The 17,203-nt window shown below is 36.6% G+C and overlaps 1 protein-coding gene across 3 annotated transcripts; it reads left to right on the forward strand.

Annotated features, from left to right (window-relative positions):
* Positions 1-8: 8 nt before the first annotated feature.
* FANCB (FA complementation group B) lies at positions 9-15,355 on the forward strand. 3 transcript variants are annotated; one of them, XM_055701504.1, is made up of 9 exons: positions 9-126; positions 933-1,977; positions 2,936-3,088; positions 3,599-3,691; positions 8,046-8,174; positions 9,039-9,205; positions 11,259-11,713; positions 12,559-12,796; positions 14,704-15,196. In XM_055701504.1, the coding sequence occupies exons 2-9, from the start codon at positions 1,042-1,044 to the stop codon at positions 15,122-15,124; spliced, it is 2,592 nt and encodes an 863-aa protein (XP_055557479.1). In that variant the 5' UTR covers positions 9-126; positions 933-1,041; the 3' UTR covers positions 15,125-15,196. The 3 variants fall into 3 exon arrangements, with proteins under 3 accessions (XP_055557479.1, XP_055557481.1, XP_055557480.1); XM_055701506.1 differs by having other exon boundaries at positions 14,726-14,887; XM_055701505.1 differs by lacking the exon at positions 3,599-3,691 and having other exon boundaries at positions 14,704-15,355.
* Positions 15,356-17,203: the final 1,848 nt, after the last annotated feature.

Below are 17,203 nucleotides of genomic sequence, written 5' to 3' on the forward strand. Positions count from 1 at the left end.
CCCCTCCCCCGCCTCCTCTCCCATCATACTCTCTGTGGCGGGAGTTTCGGAGCGGGCGCGCGCTCTGCGCGCTTCCTCCCGCCTGACTTGAAGCGGGCGCGGGCACAGGGCGGCCGTGGGAGCTCGGTAAGGCCTCGCCGGTGTGGAGCTGTTGGTGCAGCGCCTCCCTGGGCTGGCGTTCTCTGTGGGCTGGCGTGGCCCATTGGCGGGGAGGGGGTTAACGACTGTCAGCGGCTTTCAGGGGCTGGAGCTGGGCCTTGGGCCGCCGCTGCGGTGGGAGCCGCTCGGCGCGGGGAAGGTGGGCGGTGAGGCCCGGCCGCGGCTGCCAGGGCCGGGCGAGGGGCCTCGCTTCGTGCCCCGAAAGCTGAGTGAAACTTGGGGCGGCGGCTGTGGTTCGCTCTGGATCCCTGGGGTCTTGTCTGAGGGAGGGAGCGAGCGAGCCTACTTGAGGGAGCAGTAAGACGACTGGACTTTTCTTCAGAGAACTTTCACCTTAAGAGACTTTACAATTCTAACCAAGAATTAGTTATTACTAATATACACCTGAGTGAAGGGTTTTAAATTCGAGAATTCAAAGCACCATTGCTTTCCAGTCTGCTCTGTATGTTTGTGGAGCTGACAACTCCAGTCACACAAACCGCACTTGTTTGGTTTGGTTTCTTTCAATGTATATTATGTCACGTAGCTGTTGATGGGCAGCAAATTCATGCTTTGGTAAAGAAGTGCTAGAATACATTTCTGAAATGTTTCTGTTAAGTACATCTCAGTACAACACTGCTTAACTGGATTTTAATGTGAGATTAAAGCATATACTGACCTTGCAGTTACAAATTAGTCTGTGTCATTACTTTGCAATGTACTTTTTCTTATTCTTAAGGATCGGTTCAGCTAGTCCCAAAATAACTTTTTTTTATTATTATTCACTATTGTAGATGGAAGACATCCAGATAGGTTAAATTTCTGCAAAGAAATAATCCTGACAAAAATGGAGATACATATGGTTTTCTTGTAAACGATATATATATAAAAAGATAAATAAAGATGCTTCTAAGTGAGCAAGAACAATTCTTGTCCTACAATGGCGAAGTCCTCATATTTCAGCTGTCAAAAACAAGACATGTGGAAGAAACAGCTGATGAAACAATGAACTTATGTGTCAGAAGAATGGCATTCAACAGAGACACTAAGCTGTTTGTTGAGAAGTCTTCTGGAGCGTTCAGCATGCGTGCCAGTCACTTAAAAATTGAAATAGTTTGTTCTAGCTGCGTAATGGATTCCAGAACAGGGATTATCCTTCCCTGCGTTTTGGTGAAAAAGAAAAAACGGAACAATGCTGTCAAATACCTTCTATTGTTGCTTCACAACTCAAATCAATTTGAACAGTCTTTTCATTTTAAATTGGATTATGAGCTGAAAGAAGACATCAGGTTCTTTACTGGCCCTTCAGTCTTGTGGAGGCATGCCAACAAGCTGTTCTACATCTCTTCCAACACCTGCACGGTTCTAAGTGCTCCCATTCAGCTTTCTTCTGTTGTGTGGACAGGTGAAATTGAGGATGAAGGCACTGTTATCTTAGGGATAAGAACTGCTTGCCTGCCAGAAAATGAAGATGAGGATGAGTTTTCCACTTCAGACAGAGCCATCTGGGGTAGTGAGTTCTTTGGATATGCAATTGAAACACAAAAAATGCTAACTGGCACATGCTTTATGCCTCATGCTTACAGCAGAGTGGTATCTTCTGTGTATGTCTGCAAGAATAAGATACTGAAAAAACGGCTCCAAATATCACTTGTCGCCATAACCCAAAAGAATCAGCTTATTTGGTTCCAAGATGGTCTCCCTAAAGGTGTTTGTGAGCTTCCTTATGAGAAACCATGTTCAGTAAAACCAGCGGTAACCAATAGCAATGATTTGCTATTAATTGTGTCTTTTGCCTCTGGAGATATCTGTGTTGTACAGAGGAGAGACAGCTTACAGGTATTTATGGCTTAAACAGCTCACTTTTACTGCTGCATCTATTTTTTGTATATATTGTCTTAATAGAAGTTTCTGCAACTGAAAATCTACAAGTTTAATTTCTAAGTTTTTTTTGTTGTTATATTACTTTTGTTAAAATAACGTGTCTAAAGTATAAGGTTGTTTTGCTTTCATTGCTTGCTTATGTCTCTGAAAATAAATCCTGGATTCTATTCAATCCTACATTATATTTTATAAATCTGAGCCAAATTTTCTGTTGCTAATTGAAAAGTTCCATAGTATGAGAAGCTGAAGTTGTAAAGTAGTTATGAGTGTGCCTTGTGTTAAAGTGAAAATAAACAGGTATCATTGCAAAGCATAAACTTCCCGTTGGAATTTAAAAGCCTTTGAGTCTCACTTCCTGCTAACAAAAAGCATTGTTTCATGAAAATGACAAGAAGAGGTCTTGCTTCTGTTTCCTAAAGTCAGGAGAGACAAAGTTAACTCCTAGCGTTTTGTAATACTTTGTCAAGAAGATTTACGTAAGTCAGGAAATGAAAGTTTGTCCTTTTTGGTCAGCAATGTTACTGTACAAATTTGTCTTTACCTCTCAAATATATTTAAGTGTGCACTGCAACAAAGGTATTTCTGAATGTCAGAGGTATAATGTCTTTAAGTGATTTGCAGGTGTTACTGGTTCTACATACATGTTACAGCATTCAGCTGTTTGAATACACTGAAAACTTGCATCTTCTCTGTAGTCTGTATTCTGCAAAGTGATCTTTAAAAAGAAATAGCTAATTTTTCCCAGAGTTATATAAGCTCTAAATGATGGCGTAAGAGTGAGAGCCTGAAACTTCTTAAAATACTGTATTCCATACACTTTCATAGGCTACCTTTTTTCAAAAAGCAAGCTTCACACAAAAAAAAATCTTAAATACAAGATTTATTCAATTACTTAAAACCTTTTCTACTGTAGGTGGCCTCCAAATGGCAAAAAGTGAAATCTGTTCTGGTGGATGATTTTATTGGCTCTGGAAGTGAGCAACTGTTACTGCTTTTTGAGGATGAGTCCAATGCAGACCCCTTAAGTACATTCAAAATAACGGATCTTGGAGACGTCAACTATGCAGTAAGTTCAGCTTGCCTTTTCTCAGTTACTCAGTCTATGCTTACTAAAATAAGAAAACCTTAACAACTCATTAAAGTATTGGTGCAAAGTGAAACTGGATGTGTGCTGTGAAGTACCCTGAAGTTTGAACACAATATTCCCCTCTGTAATCATAAGTTATCTGAAGACATTATTCTACTTCCTTGATAACGTCAGTGTTCTTTTGGAAAATTAAGCCAAGGCAGATGAAAGTGCTTCACATATGTAACAGGTTTGCCACAATGCTTAACTTTTGGTCAAATGCTCTGAAGGCCATAGTGCTTGTTAATTATCTTCTCATAATTGGGTCTTTCCATTATGCAGTATCAAACTCTTAACTGCTTTCAGAAGTTAAGATTTTTCTTTTAAAATGCTCACTGTTATTCTGCTTGTTTTCTGTATTTTTCCCCAGATTTTTATAATGCTGTGTAATAGCCTGTACCTTACTTTCAGCTTTTCAACTAATTCAGGGGGTTGTTTTGGTTTTTTTAGAGAGGTATTAATTATAAACGTGATGTGCCTACTGCAGAAGGATTGCAAGAAAATGGTTTGCTTACTGTCCGAGCCCTTGAAACAAGATTACAGGTTTGTACTTGGTAGTTCTGTATCGTTACATTATCTAAAGGGTGAGGTTTATGATACTGTTTTTATTAGAGAAGTAGTTCAGTGTTAACAACATTAAGTATCTGTTCTTCAATTAGTGGTAGTTTGTGTTCTTTCAGTTGTTACAAATGCATTTGGGTAATTGGAAGGGTCCAGTTTAATGTTAATTAAAATTTTGAGATAATGTTGAAGCTATTCTAAAAAAGTTTCATAGCAGTCATTTTACTTGTAGATGTTTAAATACTAGTTTAATAAAATTAAAATGTTTACTACTCTTGTTCCACATTACACACTTGGAGGTAGCGTAGTGTCAGGTTCCCAGTGGGTGCCAATGAGTGTCAGTTAATCCAGCAAATAAAGAGTGTTACGGTCTGTTTCTTTGTTCATGGCCTTTAAGCAAGTTGGCTTTTACTTTTGCCCAAATTAGTGACTATGGTTATTTACCACCTGCTGATGCTTTTCCTCCTAATACTGGCAGCTTTATAAGCATAATTTTGCAAAGTACAGTAGGTAAAGCTAAAATGTATCCTTCTTTTAATTAGCATCATTTATAAAACAAGCGGGGGGGAACTTGCCAAAGTCCAAGTAATCAATGGGAATATATTACTGCTTTTCTACCTTTCATTCTGTTTAGTAAACACCCAGAATACTCTTCAAGATGTTCTCTTGTGATATTGTGCATTGGCCTACACCAAATAAGTAATAATTGACAAAAGAGTAAAAAAAAAAAATAATTACAGAAAGCATAAATACCAACCTGAGGCGATGATGTAAGGCTATTGTTAGTTTGCTAAGAGTTCTTTAAGTATGAGACAGGAGGTAATTATTTCCATCATTGGAGAATTAGTGAAAGCTTAAGTAGGATATCGTGGCAGTTTTATTTCTAGCCTTAAAAAATAAAGCAAATTAACTGGCAAAAGTTTAGTACTAGAGGAAAAGGAGAACTATGACCCATTAGGAAAAGACTGAAAAAGATTTTTCTAGTTCTAATTATAAAAGGTGTCTAAAGGGATATTATGTACCTTCAGAAGATAAAAACTGTTTTTCAGAGAACACTGAACAGTAGGGTTTTTTTTTCCTTCCTGGAGGGCACAAGAAAGTAGAAGCTGGATTGGTTTTGAGGACCTTTTGAGGTTAATTCCAACCCTGCATTTTTTACAGTTCTTCAGTTTGCACATTAGAGGCCTCACTCGCTTTTACATGCAGAAGTTCAAGCTTCCTTCCAAATGCATTTTTTTCCCGTTTCTGGATTCTTTGGGGTAGCCATATATTTTAAAATGGATTTGTTTGCTGCTGCGTTCTTTTCATACTCGTTAATTTCCTCCTCTACAAAACAGAAATTAGTTTCAATCTCTCATTTGTTACTCCTGCCGCTGGTGTAATGAAGATTGCCTACCCTGCCATTGATGGCTAGGTGTTCCATGTAACTGTTCTGTGACCCTGTTCTTTTAATACACCAATGGGCTTTCAGCTGTACAGCTCTGTGAATCTGTTTGTTTATTTGTTTATTTATTTATAGATCTTTTTGATCTCTAATTTTGAAAGCCACATTCTAGCACAAACATTGTAAGCAAGTTGAAAATCTTCCTATGTTTTAATGCTGTAAATCTGAAATCATCATGCTGATGAATTTGGAAGTAGGTGCAGATATTTCTTTTTAACCTTATTGTTGCTTCCTTATTGAAGTCACCCTTGTTCTGTATGTGTCCCTGAAAAGTGAAGTGCTCTTGCTGGGTTTTGTCATTTTGAATTTCAAGGAATATTGTTTTGATGTAATAATGCATGAATCCTGCATAGCTTGGGGATTTTCAAAGGTTATTTAGTCTTGAAGTGGTGCCTCTTGATATTTATCATCAAAATTCAGGTCTTTTAGAAACTTGCAATCAAATCATATTTTGACAGCGTCTATGGAATCTTGTCTTTTAGGGCAAAATGAAATAGCAGATGCAGCCCCTCTTCATACTCTGTTGCTTACCCCTTATTTCACAGCTGCAAAGCTGTTTTCTGGCCATGCGAGAACTTCAGCAGGACTGAATGGTGTATATAATAACTACATATAAGTAGGTTGCATTTAAATTATACACAGTAATACACATAAGTTGCATTTTGCTGTGGTGAGATTGAAAAATGTATCAGTGTGCATTTTTTAACTGTTCTATGTTTATCTTGTATACAGTCTTTTCTTCTCTGAAGTTTTTCTTTAACACTCATTTTAGTATCTTCTGAAAAAAACTTTCTTTGGCAGAGTACTGCAGTTATATTACAACAGCTGAGGTTTCAGGATTTCTCAAGGTTCTAGTTGGTTGGTTTGGCAGAAATACCATGAGTCAGAAGTGTGTTTTTATGTCTACTGGCCTTTCTTGCCCCCCTGCCCCCCCCCCCCCCCCAAGTATGTAACCGTTTTCTAAGGACTATAATGGCAAATTCTTTATTCTTTTACCTACGATTAACTTATGTCTTTTGATTTGGTTTGCCTGTTTTGGGACAGGTATATTTTAATCCTTAGTGCTGATTTATTGAATTGCTGCATTGTCTAATTTTATTGTTCTTATTCTGATAATGCTGATTTGGTGGTGCATAGGAAGTTATTTAAAAAATGTTCTGTACATCTGATTTTTACTAATATTTTTAGTGTAAGTTTAAAGTATTTCTTTTTCCATCCGTTGCTGTGGATGGGCCCATTTTCTTTTTGATTTTTTTGGTAAGGGATTTTAGTCACTTGAAAAACACAGAACCAATTATTTACCATATAAGCAGCTTCAGCCTATAGATCTCTGAATTATGGTTCCCTCTGGTTTCCTTGTCTACTTTTCCCATTTTACCTTTGCTTTTCCCAATATTTTTCAGGCTTATCAATTGTGAATCTTCTTTTCCATTTTCTTTCCTTTGTAAAAATGCCACAGTTCTTGGCTCAGTAGTTTTAGCTCTGTATGTATGGATATTTAGTTATTTATGAATACTGCAACTATAATTGCAGTATGTCAAAGTGTATGGCTGTTTTACTTACTTCTAAGCCTCTGCCTTAATTTGCTCTGCTTTTGACAGTGTTTCATTGGTTCTGTTCATGCAGGATTTGCTCACAGCTCTATTGTGTTTAGCTCTTGACTGCCTTGTTTTTCTGTTGATTTTCTATTTTAAGGTGAGCTGGTTTTATTTTTAGTTTCACAGTGCAAGGACTGTGACTTCTGCTGATGCTTGTTACACAGTACATTTGGCATGTGGCAGAAAGGATGTGCGTGTTGGGTGTTCCAGAGTTAATGAGGGGTGCTACACAGTCTTGGGTTTGCCATGTGGGGAATTTCAGGTCTCTTTCTTGTGTTCTTTTATGAGGAAAAAGAGCTTGAAAAAGTCAGATTGGTCAGCAACCATATGTCGGTGAACCTCTGGTCATTTTGATTGCTCTTCAGTCTGTGCTTCCCCATTTGCTTTCTGTTTCTGAGTTTTTATTCAGGAGTTGCTCACCAGTGGGAGTAAGTAATGGTTTGGTATTCTGATGACCTTGATTAGGAAGGTATTGTATAATTGTCTTTGTTCTTAGCTCTTCCTTTTCTTCTCATGACTCAAGTCTGGAATCTGGTGCTTATGATGCATGGTTTCACAGGTGACAAATTCTTTACAGAATTTATGATGAAGTGCTACTTGCTCTGAATGTCTTTTTCCATTGCAGCTTGAGCAGAGGGCATCACTTTGCTTCCATGAAGTGCTTTTTACTCAGGCTTGTCAGTTGGTTATGATTGATCCTTATTTGGTTTTTTTGGGGGTAGGGAGGAGTGATGTTTGGTTTTGCATTCCAATTGTGTGTTTTGTTCTCTCCTTGGCAGCACTGAACTTCTCAGGATCTTGCTTTCCAGGGAATAGATTTTGAGGAGCTTTCTTAAAATCTAAGAAGCTGGTGCTGACATGCTGCTTTTTTTTTTTTTTTTTCAACTGAGACATAGCCTGCATGTACAGTAAACAGTCAGCTTTTCGATATGTTTACTTGACCAATAATTAATATAAATCTGGAGAAGAAAACAAAGCTGATTATCAATGGAAAAGTGAAGCAGGAATAATAATGAAAGGCCTGAATATCAACGTAATTTGATAAAATTTAGCTTATAAGTTTGTGTTAAACTCTAGGTTTAATATTGAGAGGCCAAGATTCTTAGATTCATGTTTTGACAGCAGAGTAGCCTGATGAGCATTTTTTAGAAGCATTACTTGAGGAACACCAGATTCTTGATGTGTGATACTTGCATAAAAATGGAAAGCTGAAAAGATCTTGGCAGCCTCAACATCAGTTCTTATTTCCACTAGACCTATGCATGAGTCTAATGATCATTTTTATCTTTTACAGGCTGGTTGCACATCTATTCAAGAGCTACAGCAACATTTAGGACTCAAAAGGAGAGTTATTCTAGAATCTTGTAGAGCATTAATAGATCTTGTTGAGGAAAGAAACCATATTCTACCTACTGCAAAAGAGGTAAATTGCAGAAGAGAGTACAGATCACTTCTGACTTCTGCCAAGCAATTTGTAGAGGGTGCTTTATTCAGCCACTTGTTACTTTCACCAGTAGGGATTGCCAAAACTCATTACCCTGCTTTTTAAGTCTGGTTCATTAGCTTAGCCTGTCAGTGTATATAGATAAGATTAAATTTAATTGTCTTTATTTGAAATTGATTTGCAGAATACCTCCTGACAACTGAGTCGTATGGAGGAGTAACCTGTAACAAAGAGTTAGTGGCAGTCGAGGGAGTGTACAGTCTTAATTGGCACAGTTGCCTAGATATGAAATATCTGTCTGTGATCCAGCATGTTATGAAAAATGAGCTGTCAGATCTGTGTCAGCAAAATGGATTATATAATGAAGGCAGAGTGAACTGTGGGCTGAGAAGGTGATGGAGGTTGGGAAAATGTTATGTTAATATGTTGCTCAAAAGAAGCCTCCTAATTTACTTGAAATGGAATTGATCTTCCTTAGTTAACGTTGTGGTACCTTTCAAGTCAGCCATGCTCAAACAACAAAATTTTGAGCAATTAATGCAGTAATATAAAATAAATTCTAGTATCTTAAATCTTCTTTGGACAATAAATTGTATGACAGATCAAGATTTATACATAATGTTTACACAGAGAGAATGAGTTGTGCTTTTCATGATATCATGTGTAAGAAAATGCAATTCTATCTTTTGAATCTATTGTAAAGAATAAACTAGTTAATACAGATTTCACTTGATGTATCTTAAAAGCACTTCCAGGAATCATTTGTGGTAAAACACGAAGTAATGTAGTATAAAAAGAACTAATATCTCCATTTAATTTATCTAAAAAAACGTTTTCTGTAAGGAAGGTCTTGTCTCTCTCTGGGATGATGTAGAAAATCCTCCTCATTCTCTTAATAAAGAGACATCATTGGCGTCTAGAGTTCCAGAGCACTTCACAGAGAAATTGTGGCAGCGTGTTGTGGGTGACAGCTTGGTAGTTGGAGTAAAGCTAACTGAATCATTTTGCTTGTAAGTATATAAATTTATCTAATAAATTCATTGAATAGTTTTATAGAAACTGAATTTGCAAGTTAAACTCTGCAATAGCAAGAGTGGATTTTTGAGCTTTGAACATTCTCATTTTGAACATCTCTATATGAATTGTTTCAAGTTTGTGTCTTTGCCTGTGTTGTTGGTGCTGCTTGTCTCTCTCTAGCACTGTGCAAAACCCCTATGTTGTATAGCCAAAAATCAGTTGTCAGTGTAACCACATCATTATTGGAGGCTTTTTACAACAGTTTTCTTTGACAAAACTATGGCTCTTTGTAGTGTGTGTTGACATAGCTATGCTGACATCAGTATACTGTTAACATCTTGTCATTTCTAAAGAGTGATTTGCTTCAAGAAGCACAAAAGGAAACATTTTACGTTCTCTGATGAACTTAATACACAGCTTTTGAATTAACTATGCTACAGCCAAGTAGCCAATCAAATAAAATATTTGCTAAGTTTATGTATAGTGTAACTTATGTGGAACAATCGGCTATACGATATTTAAACTTTCAAAAGGATTTGTTTATTCTTCTTATGATCTTTAAAATTATTTGTTTATTCTGTTCATTTTAATTGCTTAGTTCTAGGTGTAAACACTACTTGTGTCACTTCCCCCTTACAGGGAGGGAACTAATTTGGAACACAGTTTAAAAATACAGAATTACATGAAACATAAATTTGCAATGTGCGTTGTGTAATATAGTTTGGTGGAGTCAGAACTTATCTTTTGATCTATATTCCCACCAGCAGCATAGCCGAGACTGTTAGGGTAAGCTTAAAGACTTACTGATGTCACTGAAAATCATTCAAGTGGTTATGAGGGAGCTGACCTCTTACACCCTTTGGCCATTCTGCTGGAGCTGCGTGTGTATTATTTCTCAACTGCCAGATTGCTATAATTCTACAAGAAAGTTGACCTGATCTTCATGACAACCTCTGTTAAGAGCCACTGAGGCAAGAGATTGTTTTTGCCTTTCCCGTGTTTATTCTTTTAGCTTTGATGATGATGGCTTTTTTTTTTTTTGAAAACGTAATATTTCATTCCTGTATAGCTTCAGAAATTCTCAGAAGATTTGGAATAATTCTTTAAAAACCAGCAGCAATATTGCTCTCCCCAATTTTTACAGCTGAGAAAAGACCTGTGAAGATGAAGTCATTTGTCACAGGTTACCTGGCAGGCTACCATCAGAACCTAGGTCTTCTGGGCTCCACTTCAGTTCTATATACAACCACCTGTGGTTTCGGGGAATAGGACTTGCTTTCTCTCCACCCCCAACACTGTAAATCTTTATTACTTTTGTGCTTCCTACTAATGCACAATTGCAGTGATGTTTTAGATTGCTTTATGATGTGATGATACTTCTCCGTAAAGAAAATTAGACGCTCATAAGACTTTCAGATGTCAGTGACATCTTGAGAGTGAATTGATTCACAGAATGAAATATTAAGAGAGGATCTGAAATGGTAATATTAGGATTTCACTGAAAGAACCCTGTGGTGAATAAATAAAATACTTCATACATTTCAGGAAATTGCTGCGTTTTTAAGGTAATAGTAATTTAAACCCTTTATTTTACTCTCTACATTCAATTTTGAATATCTGTATAACAATATAGAACATCAGAAGAGCTTTTAGTCCTCAAAGAGGGCAGAATCGATACTTTATGTAATTCTTTATTAAAAGAAAGTTAAGTCTTTAAAAATAAATTATAAATGTCATAGAGTATCTGCATGGAATTTCAACGTTTTCAGGGTGAATTAAACATGCAAATTCTTTCAGTTGAAATGAAGTATCTAATTCCTAAAAGCTCTTAGAAAATTCAGTCCACATTTTCAAAATCTTCATGCTAAGCTTAGATGAAATAGTCATTTGAAGGAGTTACACTCTGCACAGTCTGTGACTTAACCTGGAATGATGTTGGACTTTGTGGTAGTCTTAAATGTCTGTACGTATCTGCAAAGTTCTGATTATTTGTCAGAAGGAAAAATACAAACTGGGAGTGCAGTCATCTTGTATGGATTTTCGCAGGTCACTGAGTGATGTCAGTCTATCTTTAGTGATGGATCAAGACTCCTCTTCAATTTCTCCGATTATCAAGTGTCGAAATAAAATCATTAAGCTGAACAAAGCCTTCTCAGCGTTGGCCATCGCCTCATGTCAAATTGAACCTCCTCCAAAAAAGATGAAATTGGACTTGCATAACAAGAATGATCTGAAAAAAGAGTTTCCTAAGAGATGTTCAAGGGTTCAGCTTGATGGAGCAAAGACAGTTATTGCTGTTACCAGCCTTTCACCATTGCTGGCATTTCATCATGTATGTTGCATAGTTCTTCTACATGCGAAGAAACAAAAGCATCAAAATGATAGTTTACAGGAGAGCAAAAAGATTACTGTACTCTGTGGGAAATTTTTATTAAGCCTGGAAGATATTTCAAATGGAAAATATTCAGTAAAGATGATCAGGGATAGTAGTTACTGTACAGGTAAATGGCTTTTTAGAATTTGGATTTATAAATATATGGTTGAATCTTCTGTTTGCTTTAGGTGATGACAAAGTGGGTTTTCAAGGTGTATTCACATCTGTCACTTTGGACACAAACTGCATAGACCTGTTGGGAGTTAAAAGCTGGGTGAAAAACAGGATGGAACATTTTTCAAATGGAAAAAATGTTAAATGAGTTGCTGTAAGGTTTTGTGCTAGCGTTGGTGCCGAAGTACATCCAGAAAGGTTAATTTTGAAGATGTCCAAGTACAGAATGCTAAAGCCTGAGTTTTGTCTATAAATAAGATACTGTTGATTAAATACTATGTCAGAAAAAAAAATCTATATATTACCTCTTAAATAATACTAAAGAAATCGACGCTTTTCCTATTCTACATGTCTAATAAGATAATTTTATTTTCCTTTCTTTTAATACTCCTGATTGAACTGATTTTGAGCTGGGCTTCCACTCGTGTAGTGAAATATCCTTTTGATCGTTTCCGATTAATTATGTTTTCTTTCTTCCTTTAATGCTGTGTCATTAGCTGAGGCCAACATGTCGTCTTACAATCACAGGAGACTATTAATAGTATTCTTTTGGCAAGGTGTCATTTATCTTTAGAGCTTTGATTATATAGGTGGGGCTCTGTTCATCAGCTAGCTGTTTTGCTTGACAGAAGTACATGTAAGAATTTAGGTAAGAAGAAAATTCCCAAAGTGTACCTGAATGTAGGTGCAAACCCTTCATGTACAGCTGGCAGTGTGAATCAAAAATCTAAGCAGATATAATGCCTGCAACATGGTCAAAATATTTAGGTCAAATATCTTTACTGTATTTTCTTGCAGGTTCCATGGAAGATATACTTGCTGTTCTTGCAGTCTCTGTCAGGTTCTCCTTTCAGATTGTGTCTTCTGATTGCACATTGACTCCAGTAAATTCATGGTTACTCGGGGAAATGGAATGCACACCATTTAAGGAATGCCATGACAACATATTTTGTCATAAAGCAGGAAATGTGTATGGTACAGTTTTTAACTGGACCCTGAAAAACCCATGTGAAGGAGTTCTAACATTATTTTGCAGGTAAAATTGCTCCAAGAGTAGAGTATATCCATCTTGCATACCCAATTTTTTATCTTTACACTAATTCTTACTGGTACTATAAACAACAGCCAAAATCATAACCAATAGGCTTCCCATATGATGATATGATAGCCATTGTTTAATTTTGTCTAGGCTAGAACACAGAAATACAAGCCAAGACTCCTTTAGCATCTGTTTGGTACTATTTCTTTTGCTCATTTCACTGCATCATAATTTTATATTCTTTTTCCTTACACTGTTCTTAGTATTATATATAATTTATCTACAGCATGTGCTGATTTTTTTTAAAAAATTCCTTACGGGGATGTTAAAACAAAAAAACTCAAAAAAACAGCAAACCCCAAGTTACACTAGATTTACATTTGTTGCTATGTGACTTTGTAGTTTGGTACTGCAGCATAATTTTAGTCTAATTTTGTACATGTTTCTGATATATTTATTTCCTATCTGTCATGATTTTGAAAGGGAAATAATCAGTAGAGTCCCCATGATTTCCTTTTCTTGTGTAGATTCTTGGATGAATGTCTACATTTTCTAAACTAGGCTAAAGAAGTTAATACTGCCATAATTTACAATTTAGCTGGGTAAGGCTCACAACATAAAGTTACTTTTGAAGTATTGACAAATGTTGACTCTCCTGAAGAGCTCAAGCTAAAACAAAAAGAAAAGCTGTATCTCTTGAGTCTTGAATTTATAGTGAAGTTCAGTATTTTACTCAGATTAGGAGCTGATTTCCTTCTTTTGTGTAAGAAAGGCTGAAATGTTTAACAAATCAATCAGTGATATTTTAAGCCTCAGGACTTTTGGTTCCTTTTGAAAAGTTAGGTTACTTGATATTATTCCCTTTTGATCCAATTCTGTGTTAATAGTTACTGAGCTGCATGCTCATGGTGTAACCATGATTATATTTTCTGGATCTTTTTTTTCCATTTTTGGATTAATCATTTATTCAGCTAGGATATTTCTGTGATAGGTGGGAGCTCCAGACTATTCTTTTTCACATCCTTTTAGAACCAAAATAAACCGTATTTGTTATAAGTAGTGGAACATTAAGATAACTACATTGAAATAGGATTACTTTAAGGAAAAATGCCTTTCTGAACTGTGTGAGAAAAATAACTACTTAAACATGCATGGGTGGGGGGGTGTTGGGTTTTTTTGTTTGTTTTGGTGGTTTGTGGGGGTTTTAGATATTTTCTTTTCCTTTGCCATCAAAAGACATCTTCTGAGGAGTTTATCTGGGAAAACACTGAATATAAGACTTTGGACAAAGTCTACAGTCCTCTTAGAATGAGGACTGCATCACATATGCTACACTGGTATCCAGGAGAGTAGGTTCTCTGATGATTACCAGCACTATTTTATCTTGGTTTCTTAATAATTTTGAATGTCTGATTTTTAAATGGTTGCTGGAGAGAGAAAGTTGCACTTGAAAAGGACAGACTGTGGGCCACCTAATAGCCATGCTGTACATACCTATTGATAGCAACAATCCGTGAATATAAGTGACTTTTTTCTGCCCCAAAATGTAGACCAGACAACACATTTCCTTTGTGTTACTGCACGTGGCCTTCATGTACAATTAATTGCTTCTTAAAGAAACAAATGATGCATATGTAACCCTAATTATCAACATATATTGTAGTAGAGAATATTTATGTTGCTGAAATTTGCTTAGTGTCAATTCTTTTGACATAGAGTTGCTAGCGTGCGCACCATTAGAAAGCCCTTGCTTACTCTTGTATGTACAGTACACTAAATACTTCATAATCAGCATAAGTTTTTCTCTGTTTGATTTTAAGTAGCTTTGTTTTATTTTCCACTATAGAATTTTGAAGATATAAGGTAGCTTTAATGATAACAAAAATGATAATCTTATTTTACAGAAATCTGACTGTCTTGTTCCAGTGCCTTCATAGCCTGACTAGAGTTCTCCCACCAAACTGTGATGTAAAACTCCTGAGATCTGGAAGCAAAAGCGTACTTACTGAACAGTTAGCACTGGCTTTGGAGAGAGAAATGCTCACCTTAAGGAGTTCTTTCTTCTCAAAAGAAAGTAAAGTGGAAAACAATTTGACATGGGGGACTGAGCCTGGCAAGAAAATCAGTGATGCTTCTGCGGCTTCTTTACTGGACAGTGAGGAAGGAGTTCAGCAGTTCAGAAAGAAGTTTCAGAATGAACGGGAAGAGAGCGTGCTAAGTATGAATCAAACATTGAATGGTGCCCTTTACCAGGAAGTTGCTTTGAAAATAGTAGAAGCTCAGCTCAGTTCAGATACGATTGTGTGGAGGCTGAGCAAGTCCTAGAAACTCTTCACTAAATTTATGTTGAATAACATTTTATTAAAATCATACTATTAAATAATATTTATTTTTTGATGGGTACTTATATTACTTTTTTCTGCCCCGAAATGTAGACCATGTATTTATTCTATAGCTCAGTTATTTCTACAGATAAATACTGGTATTTTGGTTGATGAGTTGTAGCTGATTTGGCAAGAATTTATATTAAAGCTATCAGAGTCATTTTGTTACAGATTTCAAAAATGTTATTTTTAAGGTATTTTCTAATCAGGCCTATTCCAAAATCATAATTATTGAACTACAAATGAACTATATTAGAAAAAAATTAACAAGCATGTACTGTCTAAAATAGTTGTATTAAACTTGAAAGATTACTGTTTATATAGGTAGAACTTAAGCTTTTTTAGAAATCTTAAGACAGCTATAGGAAAGATCGAAGTTAAGCAACCAATTTTAATTCATAATTTGAGTATGGGCTTTGACAAATTCAAAGAGGCAGCAGCTTATCTTTGTGACATATTAAAGCCTTTTAAATTACTTTTAATGATACCACTTGAGGAAGAAAACACTGATTGTGCCTTACAGCCCTGTCTTCTAGAGTCCACCCTCAGATCTGAGAGATTTTGGAGCATTTATTGGAGATGGAGAACCAGATCAGGCCTCTTACAAAATTCAAGAACTCATGAGGATTCACTCTAGTAAAACATCTTTAGGTCTGAGAGGTCCATTCTCACCCAGAATCTAGTGGCAGGACTGATCTCATTGGTAAATCCTGGAGGAACCTGTCCTTCCTTGGACATTAACTTGGCTTCAGTGTCAGAAGATTGTTTGCTCATTCCCTGAGTCTTAAGTGGCTGCTGATACTAGATGCGCAGTGGGTTTGGCCTATCTTAAGTATCTTAAATAATGGGCAACTCTTTGCCTGTTATTCCTGCCTTCTGTGGTTTGAACTATGCATCCAGGAAGAGACGTGCCTATGATCTTGCAGATAGTACTTGCTGTGGTAGTTACTTTTCAGTCATTTCTCCCCCACCATTTTTCAGTTTCATAAGGGGCAGAATGCTTAGAAAATCCCAAATCACAATAATTTGCTTCCTTTTATCTCGGCTTTATGTAAGCAAACCATTCCTAGTGTTTGTCACCGTTTTTCTAAAGCTGTCAAAATGTTGCTTTTCAGTTTTCCTGTAAAAAGTTTTAATAGTTAACATCTGCAGCATGCACTCTGACAATACAAGTTTGACAGGAGGAACGGAGAGTATTTATTGTTGACTCAAAGGAACACTGATACTTCAGAATAATTCTGTGCCTTTTTTTTTTCATCAGAAAGTTCAAATTCTGTATGTATGTCCTCTAGAAGCATTAGAGTGGTGGTTTTTTTCAGTCTGAGGCATCTTCTCACATTGGCAACAGGAGTAAACAAATGCACTTCTAAATGCAAAGCACTAGCTAGAGAACAGTAAATAAGAGAATACTGCTTTGTAAGTTCAACCCAGTTTAGTGATGTAGTCTCACTTTTGAGATACTCAAAGTATTAACTATCTCCTTTTTGGCTATATAGAAGGGAAATTTTGCATTAAGATGTCAAGAATACCTTAAGAAATTGTCACGGGTTTTTGAAACTCGGCATTTACTGGATGAGAAAGAATTGTTTAAAAAAATGCAAACGTTTCTTCGTTAAGCTGCGGTTCTGCTCAGCCCATGGTCAAAGGTTAAGAGCTCATTGTCAGGACTTGGCAGTCACTTGTCACTGGAATTTGCAGAAGAACATTCCTGGTTATAAACACTTAAATGAAGCGAAAAATCTCAAAGTGCAACCCTGTAGCTTGCAGCTAAGGGCAAGACCTTGGTAAACCAGCTGAGCAGAAACTTTCAAAGCCACAAAGCTACTATTTAGCTCAGGGCGCTTCAAGGAGTTTATGAAAAGTGGTGTACACAGTTCAGCTGTTAATTTTCATTAGCACTAGTGTAGCAGCCTGGCGTCATGTAACTACCTGTCATATGTTTGTCTGTCTTCAAAGAGAAACTTCCACTTTTGTTCACATGCCTTTTGAACTTATAGTGTGGGACAAAGGAAGAGAAGCG

This window comes from Falco cherrug, chromosome 2 (assembly GCF_023634085.1).
Source record: "Falco cherrug isolate bFalChe1 chromosome 2, bFalChe1.pri, whole genome shotgun sequence".
NCBI lineage: Eukaryota > Metazoa > Chordata > Aves > Falconiformes > Falconidae > Falco > Falco cherrug.